General features: G+C 38.3%; 1 protein-coding gene across 5 annotated transcripts in view; it reads right to left on the bottom strand.

Moving 5' to 3' along the window:
- TTC23L (tetratricopeptide repeat domain 23 like) overlaps positions 1-21080 on the bottom strand; it is a 48100-nt gene that overhangs the window by 2636 nt on the left and 24384 nt on the right. For 2 of the 5 annotated variants that reach the window (XM_070519796.1, XM_070519797.1), the window contains exons 7-9: positions 20244-20421; positions 18192-18300; positions 6328-6724 (exon numbers count right to left, since the gene is read on the bottom strand). In XM_070519796.1, coding sequence (XP_070375897.1) covers positions 6570-6724; positions 18192-18300; positions 20244-20421 — 442 coding nt within the window. In that variant the 3' untranslated portion in view covers positions 6328-6569. Of the gene's footprint in view, positions 1-6327; positions 6725-15698; positions 17941-18191; positions 18301-20243; positions 20422-21080 lie in introns of those variants that run through there. The other 3 variants (XM_070519800.1, XM_070519798.1, XM_070519799.1) reach the window with 3 other exon arrangements.

Below are 21080 nucleotides of genomic sequence, written 5' to 3' on the forward strand. Positions count from 1 at the left end.
GAGTCCAGAAATAAATCCACATACACACACACACGAACTGATTTTTGACAAAGGTGCACAGATAATTCAGTAGAAAAACGAATGTTTTTTTCAATAAAAATGGTTCTGGAAAAACTGGATATCCATATGCAAAAACAATAAACTAAGATCCATTCCTCGTACCATATAGGAAAACTGACTCAATGGATCATATACCTAAATATGTTTTAAACCTAAAATTACAAAAAAATCTAGAAGAAAACATAAGAGAAAAATCTTTGCGACTTGGGTTAGGCAAAGATTTCTACGATAAAACACCAAAAGCACAATCCATAAACGAACAAATTGATAAATTGGACTTAATTAAATTTTAAAACTTCTGCTCTTCAAAAGACACTGTTAATAAAATGCAAGGACAACTTACAGACTGGGAGAAAATATTTGCAAATCATATATCTGATAAAGAACTTGTATCTAGAATATAAAAAGAACTTTTAACAGTCCATCATAAGAAAACAAACAACTAATAATAAATGGGCATAAGATTTAGACAGACATTTCAACAAAGAAGACACACAGATGAAAAATAAGTACATGAAAAGACATCCAAGGAAAACACAAAACCACGATGAGATACCACTAGATACCTAAAATGAAAAACACTGACCATGCTAAATATTGGTAAGGAAGTGGAGGAACTGGAATTCTCAAACCTGCTGGTGGGATTCTATAACATAACACAACTATTTTGGAAAACTTTGGCAGTTTCTTATAAAGGTAAACATAAACCTATCATATGATTTCACTCCCAAGTATTCACCCAAGACAGAAAAAAGCATGTATCCATACAAAGACTTATGCATGAACATTCATAGCAGTTTTATCTGTGATGAACCTAAACTGGAAACAGCCAAACGTCCATCATCAGGTGAATGGATAAACAAATTGTTGTGTTCATACAATGTAATACTCAGCAACAAAAAGGAATGAACCACTGATACACAATAACATGGATGAATCTCGAAATAATTATGCTGAGTGAAAGAACCATTATAACCGTGTAACTATATGATTCTACTTACATAAAATTCTAGAAAATGCAAATTTATCTATAATGACAAAAGCAGATCAGTTTTGGCCTGGGGGTAAGGTTGGGGGAGGGGATGAAATTAATTAATTACAAAGGGGCACGAGGAAACTTTTGGGGGTGACTCATGTATTCATTATCTTGATTGTGGTAATGGTTTCACAGGTGAGTAGAGATGTCAAAACTGATCAAATTGTACACTTCAAAATGTGTGTAGTTTATGCCAATAAAAATTATTCCATCACAAGATTATCACTGTTTAATGTTTGTCTTTTCTATATCTTCTCACTCCCACCCCACTACATTTAACTTTGATTCTTTTTACGTGAAACCTGAACTGACCAAGAAGAAAAGCCAAAAGTGTCACTAGGGTTATGCATGCATGACCTTCTTTATGCTGTATTCTGTCTGCCAAAGGAGTTTCCTCTCAACATCAACTTTTTCTTAAGTCTATTACTTTCTTTTTAATTCCATGAGCAGTTTCCAACCCCTAGAACGGCATCCATTCACGTAGTCTATTTCAGAAACTTCATCATCAGCATCCCATTGCTGGTGGATATCCAGCATGAGGATGGTTTTCAAACCTCGAAACAACAGCCCTACTGTCAGAATGCCTTTCTATTCCTCTGCTCCTTTCTGGGCTGGGACACTGGAGTAGGGCAATGTCTGAAGCCCCAAGGATAAAAGCTCATTACAAAGATGCAGCCCTTCCCTACCCTTGCAGTGTCCTAAATCTCTAAGTTGAATCCCTATTCCAAACGGAGGATGTAGCCATGCCATCAAATGTTCATTGCTAGATAAAATCTAGATAGGGCTCTCCTTTCATTGATTTTGAGGAAACTCTTACAATGTATATGCTGGGGTCTTTTTTCATTTCAGAAAAGCTGTGTTCAATGATCTCTTTGATTACTGTTTCTACTCCAAGTATTATAGTTCCTCTTCAGAGATACACACAGTTCTTTGGCTGAATCTCTACTCTGTCATCCAAGTCAACTACTTTCTCACTGTAACCCTCCTCTCTCCTTTTCCTTTGCATTCTAGGAGAGCTTTCCAAGTTTGCCATATAAATCATTGGTTCTTAAAACTGGCAGGATACTACACCTCTAGAAGTATTAAAAATTCAGATTCTGGACACAACTCATAGGACTTCTGATTTGATGATCTGGGGTAGGGCTCAGGAATCTATTTTGTTGGCTTTATTTTTGTTTTTTTACTGACTTGCAATTCTAGATTTGGGAAATATTGCTCAACCTCACTATGACATTTTTAAGCCTCTCCTCACTATTTTCAACGTGGATTTGAGTTTTATTAGATTTGTGGTTTCCCTGAAATTCCTTCTTATTTCACTCTTAGCATTTTAATCTCATCTTTTGATCTCAGATTGTCATCCTTTCCTTTTAAAGTTTTCTCTCCTTATAAGTTTCTGATCCTATTACACAGATACTGTGCATATGTTCATGCTTCCCTTTAAAAAGCTATTCTGATCCCTATCCAGTCGTGTACTGCATAACGACCTTTCAGTCAACGACAGACCACATATAAGATTAGTACCAGATAGCCTAGGTGTGTAGTAGGCTATACCATCTAGGTTTGTGTAAGTACACTATACAATGCTCACACAATGACAAAATCGCCTAACGACACATTTCTCAGAATGAATGCCCGTTGTTAAGTGACGCATGACTGTACCTTATTTTCATAAGATTTTCTTTTTCTCTGAATCTGCAAAATGAATCCCCTTTCTCCTGTTATTTACTATTTTCATACTTATTTTCTGATTACATTTAGCTAACCTGAAATGAGATAAAATCTCTTCTTAGACCTGATATTTGCCAATGCACATGTGTGGATTGCTTTTGACTCTGTTCACTTGAAGACTGGTTGATCTTTATGAACTTTGCCTCTGATATTGAGAAAACCTGGGTTTTACGCAGAGACATCACTACCGATCTTATCAAGTCTTTAGCTGTGGTCTGTCAGGATAGTGACTGGTTGAACAACTGTTCGGGCACACCTCTTGCCACATGCTGCTACTAGGAAATAAACTTCCAGGGTTCTCTGAGCTCCCTGGAAGGGGAATCAGTACTTGGGTAAGGATGGCTATATATGGTGTTCCTGATTCCATCCAACCTTAGGTGCTTTCACAAGATTCTGCCACTGCCATACCTAGATTCCAAGATGAAAGTGTTACTCTTTTAAGATACTGGTTCAGGCATGGACACAACAAAAGTTTCTATATCATGTTCTCCCTCAGCACATCTAAGAAAGCAAAGAATTTTCAAAACAGAACACTTTAAAAAAAGAAAAGAAAAAGAGAAAGAAGGAAGGAAAGAGAGAGAAGGGAAGGGAAGGGAAAACACACACACACATACGTACTGTACATACATACATCACTCCTCACATTGTGCTTATAGGCCCGGGAGAAAATGTAACAAAACCAGCCAGTATTCACCTTCCTTAGCAGCTGAATTGCCTTTCTGAGCTCTCCTTTGGCAAAGCAGATCCTGCCCATATTATAAAAAGTTTCAGCCATTCTTTCACTACAGTCACCATAGCTGATGACCTGAGACTTCAATGAAGCCTTTAGGAGTCTGTAAGCTTCCTAGGGAATTAAAAAAAAAAATCATCTTGGCAATTCTGAAAGAGCATGCTGGTGTTATTCCATGAGCTCTATGTAGGAGGCACCCTACCGCACACTGACATAACCCACCAGGATCAGTCAGTTGTGATGGGTTGCCTAAGTAATTTGTTTCTATGAGGAGTTCAAGTTCCAAGATTATAATTAATAGTAATAGTTAATTCATATGTATAATAGTACTTAACTTTATGGCTACCCCATGAGACAGGAACTATTATTATACTCTTTTTATAGATGAAGGGATGGAGACTAATAAAAACTAAGGATCTGGCCCAAGATCACACAGCCTATAGTTGGCAGTGACAGGATTCAAACCAGACAGTCTGAATTCCACAGCCCTTGCTCTTTTTTTTTTTTAACTACTTTTTATTTTTAAAAACTTCAAACTTTCAGAGAAACTAAAATAGAAGAGAGAATACCCCTATTTTCACCTAGATTCACCAATGGCTATCATTTTTCCACATTTGCATTGCTGCATTCTTCTCTTTAAAAAATTATATATATCTATCACTATATTATGTAAATAATATTTTATATATACCTACATGTAAATACATAGATATATATTTTTTAGTTGAAAATAAGTTATAAAGATACTTCATCCCTAAATAATTAAGCATATATCTTCTTAGAACAAGAACATTCTCCTACATAACTACAATAACATTAGCACTCTCAATAAATTTACAATGATATAACACTACTAACTAATAAATGTTCCACATTAAAATTTCCCAATTGTCCCAATAATGTTCTTTATAACTTTTAAAAATCTAATATCCAATCAAGGATCACATATTGCATTTAGTTTTGATGATTGTTTAGTCTTTAATCCGTAACAGTCCTGCCATTTCTTTCACAATACTGACATTTTTTATTTTATTTAATTTTTTGCTGAGCAAGATTCGCCCTGAGCTAACATCTGTTGCCAATCTCCCTCTTTTGTTGCTTGAGGAAGATTAGCCCTAAGCTAACATCTGTGCCAGTCTTCCTCTGTTTTGTATGTGGGTCACTGCCATGACATGGCTGACAAGCAGTGTCAGCTCGCTCCCAGGATCCGAACCCACGAACCTGGGCCACTGAAGCGGAGTTTGCCAAATTTAACCACTATGCCGTGGGGCTGGCCCCCAACACTGACATTTGTTAAAAGTCCAGGCTGCTTGTCTTTTAGCCCAGTTCTCACTCTTAACTACTTACTATACAGCATATGATTTAGACAAAAGTTAGGGATACATTGGAAGTTATCCATAGAACAACATTGCTTATAGTGATTTGACTTCCCAATGTGCTTTCTTTAGAGGGAGTGAAGCAATGGAGTTATTGCTGGCATCATCAAGAACTGCACGTCACCTTCTGCCTGTATTATCTCTGTTGACATTTATAAACAGAGCATTTCTCTGGAACTGGGTTGAACATGTAACCATCATCCTTCACATGTGGCATGTCAGAACAAACAAAGATGTCAATTGCTGCTGCTTTTCAGGAAACATTGCCAATGATTCAGGAATCTCAAGGCTCTATATTATCTTTGGGTTTTTCAGAGTACGAAAATGTGCATATAATTAGATTACTTTCCTGTTTATTTTTTCAGTGCACAAGTCTTTTGCCTCCTTGGTTAAGTTTATTCTTAAGTATTTTACTCTTTTTGATGATATTATAAATGGAAGTGTTTTCTTAATTTCCTTTTCAGATTGTTCATTGTTAGTGTACACAAATGCAACTGCTTTTTGTATGTTGATTTGGTATCCCGCAATTTGGCTGAATTTGTTCATTAGTTCTAACAGATTTAGGGGGAATCTTGTAGGGTTTTCTACATGTTCATTAGTTCTAACAGATTTTTTGGGAACATGTAGGGTTTTCTACATGTAAGATCATGTAATCTGCAAACAGAAGCAATTTTACTTCTTCCTTTCCAATTTGGATGCCTTTTCTCTCTTGTTCTGGCCTAATTGCTCTGGCTAGTACTTCCAGTACTATGTTGAATAGAAGTGGCAAGAGTAGGCACCCTTGTCTTGTTCTTGATCTCAGAGAAAAAGCTTTCAGTTTGTCACCACTAAGTCTGATGCTAGCTGTGGGTTTTTCATATACAGCCTTTATTATTCTTAGTTTGTTAAGTGTTTTTATCATGAAAAGGTATTGAATTTTTTCAAATGCTTTTTCTGCATCTTTGCAATGATCATGTGATTTTTATCCTTCATTCTGTTAATATAGTGTATCACATTGATTGTTTTTCATAAGTTGAACCATTCTTGCATCCTAGGGATAAACCCCACTTGGTCATGGTGTATGATCCTTTTAATGCACTGTTGAATTCAGTTTGCTAATATTTTGTTGAGAATTTTTGCATCTATATTCATCAGGGATATTGCTTTGTAGTTTCCTTGTAGTCTTTTTCTAGCTTTGGTGTCCAGGTAATGCTGGCCTCATGAAATGAGTTTGGAACTGTTTTTTCCTCTCCAATTTTTTGGAAGAATTTGAGGAGGATTAGAGCTAATTCTTCTTTAAATATTTGGCAGAGTTCACCAGTGAAGCCATTGATCCTGAGGTGTTCTTTTTTTTTTAAAGATTGGTACCTGAGCTAACCACTGTTGCCAATCTTCTCTTTTTTTTTTTTCTGCTTTTTCTCCCCAAGTCCCCCCAGTACATAGTTGTATATTTTAGTTGTGGGTTCTTCTAGTTCTGGCATGTGGGACGCCGCCTCAGCGTGGCCTGATGATCAGTGCCATGTTTGTGCCCAGGATCCGAACCAGCAAAATGCCGGATCGCCAAAGCGGAGCACGCAAACTTAACCACTCAACCACAGGGCTGGCCCGGCCCTGAGAGCGCCAAACTTTAACCATTAGGCCAGCAGGGCTGGCTCAACAATTATGTTTTTGAATTGATCATATTTACCCGTTTTTCCCCATTTTGGACAAGCCATTTGCAAAATTCTTCAATTGTCGTCAGTGTTTCACAATCCTCTGGGCCCAATGTTGTTTGATATGCACTGATACTTTTTATAAAATATATTTCAACAGCATCTACAAAAAGAGAGAAACAATTATTGAAGGCAAGCTATTAACCTTTACAAGCGTCTAATTTCAGCTTTGGCTCAATTAATTAGACATTTTCATGCTTAAAGTCCATGCCTGTCCTCATCTCAGGTCTCATAAGGAGCCTCAAAACATCTGAGATATGGTTTGATGTGTTCTGATTTTATTCTCTTGAGGAAATGCATAGATTTTCTGTAGGAAAAGAAAGTTTATGCCTGAACAGTCTTATCCTAAGACTCAAAATAACCACCATATTAAACTCCCAGGTGCAGTGCAAGACTATATTTTTAGCTAAATCAAAATCTGATAGAGATTGCTGTTTACTGGGGTCCGTTTGGTGTATGTGTGTTGGGGGGGGGGGCGGTGCAGAGAGTGTGAGTTTTGGTTTTAAAACTATTTCAAATATTTAGTTGTTATTGTTTAAAAATTTCCTTTTAATGTTGTCTTTTATTCCAAACATGTAATCAATCTGCAAAATGCAGAGAAGCAAAAATAAAATGAAAATTGTTATCCATACACATCACTCAGGAACAGGCACTGTTCACATTTTTTTTTTTTACCACCGTATTAAGGTATAATTTATTCACATTCACCCATTGTCATTGTACAACTTGGTGAAGTTTTAGCAAATTCATATGTAGTTATGTAATCATGATCAAAATCCAGTTAGAACATTTCCATCATCCCCACAATGTTTCTTCATGGCTGGTTGCAGTCAATGCCTGCTCTCATCCCCCATCTTAAGCAATCTCTGATCTGCTTTCTTTCTCTCTGTATTTGACTTTTCTAGAAATTTCACATAAACGGATTCATACAATATGTTATCTTTTGAGGCTAGATTCTTTCATGTAGCATACTGTTTTGGGGGTTCATCCATATTGTTTCATGAATCAGTACTTCACTCCTTTTTATTGCTGAGGAATTTGCTATTTTATGTATATACCACATTCTGTTCACCCATTCACAAGTGATGAATATCTGTGTATGTGTATATAGTCTATTATATTCATCCACATACTTATCAGTTCCACTTCTCTTCATTCCTTTCTGTGGATTTGAGTTACCATCTGCTGTCATTTTCTTTCAGCCTAAGGGCTTCCTTTAGTATTTCTTTAGGGTAAGAATGCTACCCACAAATCCTCTCTGGTTTTGTTTATCAGGAAATGTCTTTATCTCACCTTCATTTTTGAAGGATAGTTTTGCTGGATATATTATTCTTCATTGAATTTTTATTTCAATACTTTTTGAATATATTATTCCACCACCTTCTAGCTTCCATTATTCTGATGAAAAATCAGCCATTATTCATATTGTACAGAGTTGTTTTTCCACTGCTGCTTTTAAGATTTTCTCTTTGTCATTCAGCAGTTTGATTGTGTGTCTAGCTGTGGTTCTCTTTGTGCTTACCTTCCTTGGCATTATTTCGTGATCTGCAGATTTTCATCAAATTTAGGGAGTTTGGGCCATTATTTCTTTAGATAATTTTCTGTCTCATTCTGTCTCCTCTCCTGGAGCTCCCATTACATGAGCATTGGTAGACGTGCTATTGTCCCACAGATCTCTCATGCTCTGTTCATCTTTCTTCAGTATCTCTTCTCTCTGTTCTTTGGGTTGGATCATTTCTAGTGACCTACCTTTGAGCTATTTCATTCTCTTTTCTTTTTGGCCATCTCAAATCTGATGTTGAGATCATTAATAAGCTTTTCATTCAGTTACTATATTTTACAACTCTAAAATTCCCACTTAGCTGGTTTTTAATAATAGTTTATATTTTGCTATTGAGACTTCCTATTTGCTAAGTAATTTTCAACATATTTTAATTCTTTGAACAGTTTGCTTTAATTCTTTGAACATGTTTATGATAACTGCTTTGAAGTCTTGCTAAATACAACATCTAGCCCACTTAGAGTCAATTTCTATTGACTGCTCTTTTTTTTGAGTATAAGCCATAGGTTCTTGTTTCTTTGTATTTTTGTCTCTTTTTTGTTGAAAACTCTTTTTTGTTGAAAATGTTTTAGATAATATATAGGAGCAACCACAGATTCTGATATATTTTTGTGGGGTTTGGTTTTGTTTTTTCCAGTAAATTGCCTAGACTTAAACTGTAGAATCTACATCCCCCATGGTGTTTGGATGTTAATGTCTTTGCTCTGTTGTTGTTGTTTTTAATAGACTTTATTTTATTTTGAGGAAGATTAGCCCTGAGCTAACATCCACCACCAATCCTCCTCTTTTGCTGAGGAAGATTGGCCCTGAGCTAACATCCATGCCCATCTTCCTCTACTTTATATATGGGACACCGGCCACAGCATGGCTTGATAAGTGGTGCATAGGTCCATGCCCAGGATCCAAACCAGAGAATCCCAGGCTGCCAAAGCGGAGTGCATGATCTTAACCACTATGCCACTGGGCTGGCCCCAATAGACTTTATTTTTTAAGCAGTTTTACAATCACAGCCAAATTGAGTAGAAGGTACAGAGATTTTCCATATAACCCTGACCCCATATATACACTTGTGATGGTTAATTTTATTTGTCAACTTGACTGGGCTAAGGGATGCCCAGATAGCTGGTAAAACATAATTTCTGGGTGTGTCTGTGAAGGTGTTTCTGGAAGAGATTAGCATTTGAATCAGTAGACTGAGTAAAGAATGTCTGCTCTCACTAACATGGGCAGGAATCATCCAATTTGTCCAGGGCCTGAATAGAATGAAAAAAAAGGTGAAGGAATGGTGAATCCTCTCTCTCTCTTCTTGAGCTTGGAAATTCATCTTCTCCCGCCCTCAGACAATGGAGCTCCTGGTAATTGGGCCTTATGACTCCGAGACTTAACACCAGTGGCCCCCTCATCCTCCAGTTCTCAGGCCTTTGGCCTTGGACTGGGACTTACACCATTGGTTCCCCTTGTTCTCAGGCCTTGGACTCAGACTAAATTATACCACCAGCTTTCATGGTTCTTCAGCTTGCAGATGGTAGATCATGGTCCTTCCCGTCCTCCATAACCACGTGAGCCAATTTCTATAATGAATCTCCTCTTATATCTATCTATCCATGTATCCTATTGGTTATGTTTCTCCAGGGAACACTGACCAATACAGATTTTGGTACCAGGAGTGAGCTCAACACCATGGATTGCTACTTACCAAGGCCAACCTGGTAATGGCCACCTCTGAGTGCCCAATCTGCCAGCAACAGAGATAAACACTGAGCTACCAATATGGCACCATTCCCTAGGGGATCAGCCATCTACCTGGTAGCAGGTTGATTACATCGGACCACTTCCATCATGGAAGGGACAGCATTTTGTCCTTACAGGAATAGATATCTACTCTGGACACAGATTTGCCTTCCCTGCACTCAATGCTTCTGTCAAAACTACCATCCATGGACTTACAGAATGCCTTATCCACCATCAGGGTATTCCATACAGCATTGCTTCTAATCAAGGAATTCACTTTGCAGCCAAAGAAGTGTGGCAATGGGCCCATGCTTATGAAATTCACTGGTCTTACATGTTCCCCACCACCCCAAAGCAACTGGATTGATACAACAGTGGAATGGCCTCTTGAAGACTCAGTTACAGTGCCAGTTAGGTGACAGCACTTTGCATGGCTGGGTCAAGGTTCTCTCGAAGGCTGAATATACTCTGAATCAGCACCCAGTATATGGTGCTGTTTCTCCAATAGTCAGGATTCATGGGTGTAGGAATCAAGGGATGGAAATGTGAGTAGCACCACTCATTATTACCTGTAGTGACCCACTAGCAAAATTTTTGCTTTCTGTTCCCACAACACTATATTCTGCTGGCCTAGAGGTCTTAGTTCCAGATGGAGGAATAGGAGACACAACAATAATTCCATTGAACTGGAAGTTAAGACTGTCACCTGGCCACCTTGGGCTCCTCATGCCTCTGAATCAACAGACAAGGAAAGGAGTTACTGTGCTAGCAGCGGGGACTGATCCTGACTACTAAGGGGAAATTGGACTACTACTCCACAGTGGAGGTAAGGAAGAGTATGTCTAGAACATAGGTTATCCTTTAGGGCTTCTCTTAGTATTACTATGTTCTGTGATTAAGGTCAATGGAAAACTACAACCCAATCCAGTCAAGATTAGTAATGGCCCAGAACCTTCAGGAATGAAGGTTTGGGTTAGCCCACCAGGTAAAGAACAATTACCAGCTGAGGTGCTTATTGAAGGCAAAGGGAATACAGAATGGGTAGTAGAAGAAGGTAGTTATAAATACCAGCTGTGACCACTTATAGAAATGAGAACTGTAACTGTCATAAGTATTTCCTTCTTATTTTGTTAGGAATACATTTGTATATGTATATACACATATTAAGCAAATATCTTTGTTTTCTTTTCTCTTTTATTCCTTTACTATGTATCATAAGATGTATTGACTTTATATCAGTATTTAATTATCATTAACTTTACATCATAGTTTTCAAGTGATAGGATATCAGAAGAGTAAACATCATTGAAGGACTTTATCTCCTCTTCTGGGGAATGGATTAGTGCATTTTCAGTTGTACCTAGGATAGTTGCTTTATATTGGGCAGAATTATGACCTTGTTATTGTCTTTACTTGGAGATTAAGTATGTTTAAGGAGATGCATATAGGTATCAAGTTGACAAGGAGTAGATTTGTGGTAGTTAATTTTGTGTCATTAATTTAGTTAATTTGTGTCAGCTTGACTGGGCTAAGGGGTGTCCAGATATCTTGTAAAACATTATTTATGAGTGTGATTGTGAGGGAGTGTCTTCAGGAGAGATTAGCATCTGAATCAGTAGACTGAATAAAGAAGATCCACCCTCAATAATGTTGGTTGGCATCATTCACTCCATTGAGGGCCCAAATAGAACCCCAAAAAAGGCAGAAGAAGAGTGAATTCCCTCTCTTCTTGAGCTGGGAAATCCATCTCCTGCCATTGGATATCACATAGTTGTTTTAAATTCCCAGTCTGATAATTCCAACATCCCTGCCATATCTGAGGATGGTTCTGATGCTTGCTCCGTCTCTTCAAACTGTGATTTTGCCTTTTAGTATGCCTTGTAATTTTTTTCTTGATACTGGACATTATGTACTGGGTAAAAGGAACTGCTCTGCACAGGCCTTAGGTAACATGGTGGTAGGTGGTAAGGTGTTGGGGGAAGGGAAGCATTCTACAGTTCTATGATTAGGTCTCAGCCTTTAGTGAGCCTGTGCCTCTAGGCTGTGAACTTCACAAGTGCTTCTCAGTCCCCCTCTGCCTTAGTTAGGACAGGATGGAGAGGGCTTGAGTTGGGTATTTCCCTATCCCACCCCAAGAGTTAGGGTCTGGTAAAATAGTTTCTCTTGAGGACAGGCCTTGTGAAGCAGAATGCTCTGGCATATTTTAAAATGGTTACTTTTCCCTTCTCCCTGCTGGGAGCAAGGGGGAATTTTTCTCCAATATTCACTTTGAGAACCTGGTCAAGCTCCTGGAGGTGAAACTCATGAAAGTGTGGGCCCCCACCCCTCCCCCCACCCTGACTGGGTACCCTTGGAATCTTTAACTCTCAGACTTGTCCACAATGAGCTTCCAGAAATTCATCAATTACAGTTCAGATTTTCCTACCCCAGTACTGGCTCCTGTGGAGACTGGTAAATTGTGATTCTCTGTATTCTCCTGTCTTTCCAATTTTGGGGGCATCAGTTTGCCCTGTGACCTCATTTCTCTGACAGATATAAGAAGAGCTGTTGATTTCTCAGTTTGTTCAGTTTTTTACTTGTTGTTAGAATGAAGTGATGACTTCCAAGCTCTTACATGCCAGAACAGAGACCAAAAGTCTTTGCTCGGGTTTTCATGCTTCTTTTTATTTTTAGTCTGGATTTCTGGGGGTGACCCCTGTGTTTCCATAGCTTAGTGTTGACCCACTGACTTGGGAAGAGGTTGTGCTCAAATACCTTTAGATTGTCCATCTTTCATCCTCTGTTGATTGATCTGTATGTAGATTGGGGAGTGCATTCTCAGCTCTGCCACATTTCAAGTCTCCTTTGGTCATTACTTCCCACTGGACTCTCCAATCTCCCCTGCATTGTGGATGCAGTTTCCCAGTTGGCCAGGGATGTTGGGAGAGCTTATCTAGCCTTTCTATGGCTCCCTCATTTCCAGGTCCTTTGGGTTAAAATCTCTGACTGGCCTGCCACTCAGACCAACCAAAACAGCAACTTCAGGCTAGAAAATATGCAGGCTTTCCCCAGTTCATTTCCTACTGAGTTCGCCACTTTCATCTGATAAATCAATGGGTTTTTGCTCCTTTCTCCAATCTGAGTCAGCATCCTCTGCCAGCAAAGCTAATGGTTCTCCTGGCTAGCCCCATGCTGATAATATTGCTATTCTCAGGGACGGAGCTGGGGCAGTGGATGGACGGCAGTAGCCCCAGGCAAGAAGCCCAAGAAGACTCTTTACCCAAAGTCTAACAGTTTTTTGAGAATAATTTGCAATTTGCTGTCTGCTTATCTATTTCCAGTGCCCTCACATGGTTGGTTTGACCATTTTACTTAGCGTGTGTGTGTGTGTGTGTGTGTGTGTGTGTGTGAAGAGGACTCACAGACCTCTTCACAAAGCCATAGTCAGAAGGCTCTACCTTTGTTTACATTCTGATGTACATTTTGGTGCAATTTTACTTACTTTGCAGTTCATTCTTCATGTTTACATATATGACTATAAACGATAGTATTTTTTGTGTCTAAAAATGCAAATTATTTTTTCCTTAATACTGTTTTTTAAATTAACCTTTTTATTTATAAAATCTAGTCCTTTTAAAGACTATAGAATTCCATCTAGTTAATATACCAAATTTCCTTTTCATTTATTGATGACATTCAGGTTGTTTCCAATTTTTTACAAACAGTGCCACAGTGAACTTTCCTTATATGTGTATCCTTTCCAATTTTAGTAGATATTATCAAATTGGTGTCCAAATTTCATATCAGTTTACACTGTCACTCTCACCAGCTATGAATAAGCAGACCTGTTTACCCACAATCTGGCAAACGCTAGATATTTTCACATTTTCAAAATTTTCATATAGATGAGTGAAAACTTATCTCACTGTAGTTTTAAAATATATATAGTTTCAAGATGTGTGACCTTCTGCCAAATTGCCCTTCAGAGAGTTTGTATCAAATTGCTCTCATCAATCCTACATGTTATCATTTTTTAAAATTTTGACAATTTGATAGGAGAAAACTGGTATCTTTGCTGTTTTATATTTCTTGGTTATTACTATGATTGAAACTTTTTCCATATGATTTGGCCATTTGTATTCTCTATGCCATGCTTGGTTGTTTTTTTTGGCCTATTTTTCTATTGAAAAGTAAATGTAAATTTTAGCTCTTACGTTTAGGACAATGATCCATTTCGAGTTAATGTTTGTATACGGTATGGCAGTGCATTATTATTATTATTTCTTTGGCACATAGACACCATTTGTTCCAATTCCATTGGTTGAAAAGACTATTCTTTTCACATTGAATTGCTTTTGTACCTTTGTCAAAAATTCATTGTCAGGGGCCAGCCCGGTGGCACAGTGGTTAAGTTCGCACGTTCTGCTTTGGCGGCCTGGGGTTCGCCAGTTCGGATCCCGGGTGCGGACATGGCACTGCTTGGCAAGCCGTGTTGTGGTAGGTGTCCCACATATAAAGTAGAGGAAGATGGGCACGGATGTGAGCTCAGGGCCAGTCTTCCTCAGCCCAAAGAGGAGGATTGGCAGCAGTTAGCTCAGGGCTAATCTTCCTCAAAAAAAAAAATTCATTGGCCATATTTATATGGGTCTATTTCTGGACTCTCTATTGTGTTCCAATGATTCTGTTCTCTGTCTGTCCCTTCACCAACACCAAACTCTCTTGATTACTGTTGCTTTATAGTAAATCTTAAAATCAAGTAGTATGATTTCTCCAACTGTGCTATTTTTCAAAATTGTTTTAGCTATTCTAGTTTTTTTTGCTTTTCCATATAAACTTTAGAGTCAGCTTGCCTATATTTACAAGAATTCCTACTGGGATTTTGATGTAATTGTGTTAAATCCATGGATTGATTTTGGAAGAACTGACATCTTTATTATATTGAGGCTTCCAATCCATGAACACAGTATGTCTCCATTTATTTGGTCATCTCTGATGGCTTTGATCAGGGTTTTGTAGTTTTCAGAACACAGACCCTGTACATATGTTGTTAGATTTACACCTAAGTGTTTCATTTGGGACAAGGGGACTATTGTAAGTGGTATTTTTAAAAATTTCAGTTTCCAGTTGTGCATTGCTAACATATAGAAATATGCCTAGTTTTTGTGTGTTGACCTTGTATCCTGTGACCTTGCTAAGCTTAAACTCACTCAGTAGTTCTAGAGGTTTGTGGATTCCTTGGGGTTTTCTACAGAGACAGTCGTGTTGCCTGCAAATAGGGACCATTTTATTTCTTCTAACCTATGTGTCTTTTTCTCGCCTATTGCACCGACTAGGATTTCTAGTGCTATGGTGAATAAGAGAGTGAGAGTGAAAATCTTGCCCTGTTGTTGATCTTAAGAGGCAAGCATTCAGTCTTTCACCATTAAGCACGATGTTAGCTGTAGGGTTTTTGTTCACACCTTTTGTCAAATTGAGGAAGCTCCCCGTCCATCATGAATGTATGTTGAATTTTGTCACATGCTTTTTTTCCATCAATTGATTAGATTATATGCTTTTCATCTTCGGATTGTTAATACGGTAGAGCACATTGATTCAGGTTTGAATACCAAATCAGCTTGACATCCTTTTTTCCCCTTAGCTTTATTGAGGTATACTTAATATACAAAAAAAATCATATTTGATGTATCCATTTTGATGAATTTGGACGTATACATATACTCATGATACCATCACCACAATCAAAGTAGTAACATATTTGTCACCTCCAAAGGATTTTTGGTGTCCCTTTGCTTTTTTTTTTTTTTTTGGCAAGAGCACTTAACATGGTATCTACTCTCTTAACAGGTTTCTAAGTGCACAATACTGTAATGTTTTGACTTTTTCACATCAGTTTTAGGGACAGTAAAATGTTTCAAGGTCACGTCTCTCTTTTTTTTCCCTTCTCCCTAAAACCCCTAGTCCATAGTTGTATATTCTAGTTGTGAGTGCTTCCGGTTGTGCTACGTGGGACACCACCTCAGCATGGCCTGATGAGCAGTGCCATGTCTGCACTCAGGATCCGAACCAGTGACACCCTGGGCCACTGAAGCAGAGCGCATGAACTTAACCACTCAGCCACGGGGCCAGCCCCAGCTCATGTCTCATTGTGGTTTTTTTTTAAATTGAGATCACTTTGTTTTATAATTTTACATAAATTTCAATTGTACATCATTATATTTTGACTTCTGTATAGACTGCATTGTGTTCACCACCAAAAATCTTGTTGCCCCAGCCCGACATTCTCAAGAAAAAAACCCTCACTTGATCATGGTGTATTATTCTTTTTACATATTGCTATATATTTTGTTGGAGATTTTTTTATGTCTATGCACATGAAAGGTATTGGTCTATAGTTGTTTTGTTGTTTTGTTTTTTCTTGCAATGTCTTTGCCTGGTCAGGGTAATGCTGGCCTCGTAAAATGAGTTGGGAAGTGTTCTTTCCTCTTCAATTTCCTGGAAAAGATTATGTAGGATGGGTGTTGTTCCTTCTTAAAATGTTAAGTAGAATTACCCAGTGAAATCATCTGGGCTTGGAGATTTCTTTCTTAGAAGGTTAACTAAAAATTCTTTTTTTTAATACTTAGGATCTATTCAGGTTATCTGTTCATCTTTTGAGTTGTTTTTAATTTTACTTATGGTATTTTGTGGCAGCCACAAGTTTTAGATCTTTTTATAATTAAACCTATCAATCTCTTCTTTTCTGGTATATCTTTGTGTACTCAAAGAGTTCTTCTTTCTCCAGTTTTTAATTTTAGTACTTTCTATTCCCGTACTATGTTCTCTTTGGGGTAATTTATACTGTTCAGTTTTGATGTAAAAAAATGTTAATCCATTTGGAATTTGGTGAATGACAGGAGGTGAGGATCCAGATTCTTTTTAAGTTAAAAAATTAGTATGCAAGAAAAGAATAAGGCAGCTTGGGAATCTCCCAACTCAATAATCATAAACTTTTTCTCGCTTAAAAATATTTCCAGGGGATTGGCCGCATGACTGAGAGGTTAAAGTTCCACGCCATCTGCTTCAGCAGCCTGGGGTTCGCAGGTTCGGAGCCCAGGTGCAGACCTACTCCATTCGTCAGCCATGCTGTGGAGGCGTCCCACATACAACGTAGAGGAAGGATGGCACAGATGTTAGCTCAGGGGGAATCTTCGTCACACACACACAAAATTTACATATTCACAAATAGATTATATTTCTTAATAACTATGAAGACTACTTAAAAAACAACCAATATATAGATGGAGTACAAATACTGTGAGTATACATGAGGAAATTTTTTAAAGGAGCAGGATAATTAACTAGAAAACACAGAATAAAGAAGTGTTTTCAATGAACATTTATGCTAAAGAAAACAATAATTAAAATATCAAAATAGCTTTGAAAACTAAAAATGAATATTTATTCAATGACATGGGGAAATACAAGAATGGAAAAAAGTAGGATGCAAAACTTTCTCTACAACTCTTTCTCTCTCTCTCACTCTTTCTCACATATGACTGGAAAATAATGTATACCAAAATGGATTACTTTTATAAGCAGAGAAAAATCAACATTTTAAAAATATTTAAATTACATCTTCACAAATCCCAAATTCCTCCCGATGGGCCATTGAATTCCTTAGTGTCCATTAGTCTGATCAAGCCAGCTGAGCATGGGATACTGTCCTCCTTCACCAGTTCCTTGGTGTCTTTCCCAAATCCCCACTTGCAAAAGGACGACCTTCCCTGAGAAAGAACTACTGTTGAAGGATGAATTCATCACTTGGCTTTCCTCTAGACCCCAAGTACCTCACTTCTGAAAAGAGGTCAAGAAAATTCTAGCTGCTACAAACATTCCCTCTTATAAGCCAGAGGAAAAGTGTCAAGGAGACTGAGAGTGGAGGAGGATGAGAGGAGGAGCCAGCATTTTTCTCTTTTATCACTGGATTTCCTCATCAACAGATACATCACAGGCCACATTCATAGCGTGTATAATCTCCACTCTTTATGCAGGTGAATTTTGCTGAGACTCTAAGAGAATAAAGGAAATAGAAATCAGAAGCTCTTATTGGTTTTGATGTTCCAACTAATTTGGGAGGCTACTGTGCTTAAATTCATATGTAAATCCTTTTGTACAAAATGGTGTCTGGCCTTATCTTTCCATCACAGGCATGAACAGCTAATTATAATTTGTCTATATTGATAGATAGACCAATCCCCAGTGTTCTTCCCTCCCATGACTGGGAAATAATGATAAGTGCAAGGCCACCTCTTCCACCTACCCCTGTGTTGGATCTCTCCAGACATGGCATAAGCCTTGGCTAGTAATGCGCTCGCCTCTGCGGTTTGGGGGCTGACTTCAGTGAACAAAGAAACACAGATAGAATGGGCCTGGAATAGAGAAAAATCACAAGGTAAGTACTCAAATGATGGTGTTTCACTGTGGATTTTCTAGTAGTTTTCATGGAATTGCTAGTTGATTGCGAGCTGATATATATCTAATCGTGGAGTTACAGGAGAGATGAATTTGAGTTCTGGCTCTGCTACTTCCTAGCTGTGAGTCTTGAGCAAGTAATTTCACCTTCATATGTAGAAAGAATATATAGTTCCCATTGATTAGGGTTTGGGAAAGAGTAAATGAGATGATGCATGCAAAGCACTGGGCTTAGTACCCATCATATGGTAAGTTCTCAATAATGTTAGCTATTATTATTTTTTATTAGGTTTCATGGCAAAAATAAAATCATAACTTTAGCTCAGCCTCTCAAAGTATCAAAGGAAGTCTAATAAATCTTGGATCCTAGAGCCATACTGCCTGAGTTCCTGTCCTTGCTCAGCCACTTACTGTGACATAAGGCAAGCCACTGACCTCTTCATATACAAAACAGGGATGACAAAAGTAGTATTTGTCACAGACGGCTGTTGTAAAGATTAAATGAATTAATAGATGTAAAGTATTTAGAATACCACCTGGAATATAGTAAGCATCAGAGGAGTGTAGATTTTACTATTGTTATTATTTGTATTAAAATGGAAGGAGTAACACTTTGGAAAGAGAAAGAAGAGAGAAGACATCCAGTCCACACCCACCAGCAAGAAAAGAACCACCTGTGCTTCATATTTCACAGGTCAAACACCGTGAGGTCTTTCAAGAAGCTCCAGAGATCATCAGCCAGACTCTGGAGCTAAGACACAGGGCAGAGTTGTTATGAGTACAGGTCTGGGGTCGAGTTTTCTGAGTTTGATCAAATCCCTGCTCCCCCACGGGTTAGCTACACAACTTCAGCTGAATTCGCTGTAACTCTCTGGGCTTCAGTTTCCTCATCCTTAAAATGAGATAAAGTAATAATGGTGCCAACTTCCTAGGGTTGTTGCATAGATTATATGAATTAATATATCCTCAAGGGCACACAGTAGAAGTGCTCCATAAATTTGAACTATTGTTTTTCATTGTTGTTGGTAAACACTGATTATTTGCTGTTTTATCCATTTTGATCTGACCACTGCTTTAAAAATGTCTTGGACACAAATGCCAGATTGGCTTTCTCTGTAAGCAGTGGGCTCCCTGCATTCCCTAACATCTCTCCGTTGCATGATGTGAGTAACCTGGATTTTTGGATTGTCTGCAATGCCTTTTCTCCAGTATCAGTTTTCACAGATACTGCTGGATTACATTGCCCCTTTTCTATGATACAGGAAATCCAATATTTGATCCACTTTTGGCTATGGGAGATATGTGAAGCCACAAGCAGGGTTCTCATTTGAAGAGAGAAAAGGTGAATTTAAGTAGCAGTTTCAAGAGAACTTTCAAGGGCACTGTTTTCATTATGGCAGACTCAACATTCCTTCTTATGTTTTGGTTTCCCCTGGACATTTGTCAAATTAGTTACCTCCAAGTGAAATACTCTTTGTTAGTTTAACCTTAGACTTGCAAATACAACCAGCTAGACTAGCTTAAAGGACAAATGACAACATTACACGAAAACATCACGATTTTTCACTTAAAAAGCCCTTTGAGTTTGCTGAAGACTTCAGTTCAGCTGCCGCTGTGGCTTTTTTCCTTGGAGTAGACTCACTCAGCTGCCTCTTCCTAGCACCCACAGAGATGAGGGGAAGCCTGGGAGGGGAAATGCTGTCCTCAAATCAGGTCGCACAGCAGATACACCTGCCCTGAGTCAGGGTTCTCTGTCCAGGTTATTTAAGGTTGAGGAAGGGCTCTTGCGTGGATGTGGAGAGAAATCAATCCCACCCCTTGTTCTTCTAAGAAGCCCAAGTTTCCCTGGGTCTGGGGCCAAACAAGGCTATCCTGGTGGGGTTCCAGTCAACCCACCAACCTGTTGCAAGTACTGGATGGCCTGGTCGTGGTTCCTCCGCAGCTGCTCCATCTGAGCAATTTCCTGGTACAGACTGACCAGATCCAACGTCCTATCCCCCTTAGCAGCAATAACGTTGCCAATTGCCTTTTCAAAGTATGCCAGAGCTAGGTTCAACCTATGGATGGCCAAGGAAGCTCTACAAGAAAAGGGACAAAGACGGAAAGTCACAGAGAGGCCACTTACTTTGCAGACACAAAAGGAACTGATTCTAAGAACTAAAGAATTTGGCCTTCACAGACCAATCATCTGAGTGGTTGGCTCAAAATCCAGCCTTGCTGTAAACAAATTCCTACCAAGCTGCATTTTACCTACCAGATTCCATGGACTACCATTCATCAAACGCATTAATATATCATGCTACCGTCTAATTTTATAAAAAAGCAAATGGAAAAAATGGCTTCCCGCATCATTTACCCATAAACATAGACTTTCTAAAATGAAAATCAAACTTTAGCACCTCTGGCTCCCTCTCTTTCAGGCCAAAGCAAAGTTTTGCTTTGTTTTGTTTGACTTATTTTAGTTTATTCCTCCTCAGTTAAAAATGACAGAGGATAGAGAAAACAATGTAAAGATTCCCCTAAAAGGAGGTTAAATAAATTATGGCACATCATACAATACTTCAGACATTAAAAATTATGTTTTCTTTTTAGACTAACTACATGGGGAGAAATTCAAAATGTCCTAAGTTAGAAAAAAGTTATAAAATCGTACTTAAAATATGATCCTGACATACATAGATAAACAGGTAGATAGATATAACTAAAATGTTCAGAGCAATTATGTGTGGGTGGTGAT

Source organism: Equus asinus, chromosome 10, assembly GCF_041296235.1.
Source record: "Equus asinus isolate D_3611 breed Donkey chromosome 10, EquAss-T2T_v2, whole genome shotgun sequence".
NCBI classification, from domain to species: Eukaryota; Metazoa; Chordata; class Mammalia; order Perissodactyla; family Equidae; genus Equus; species Equus asinus.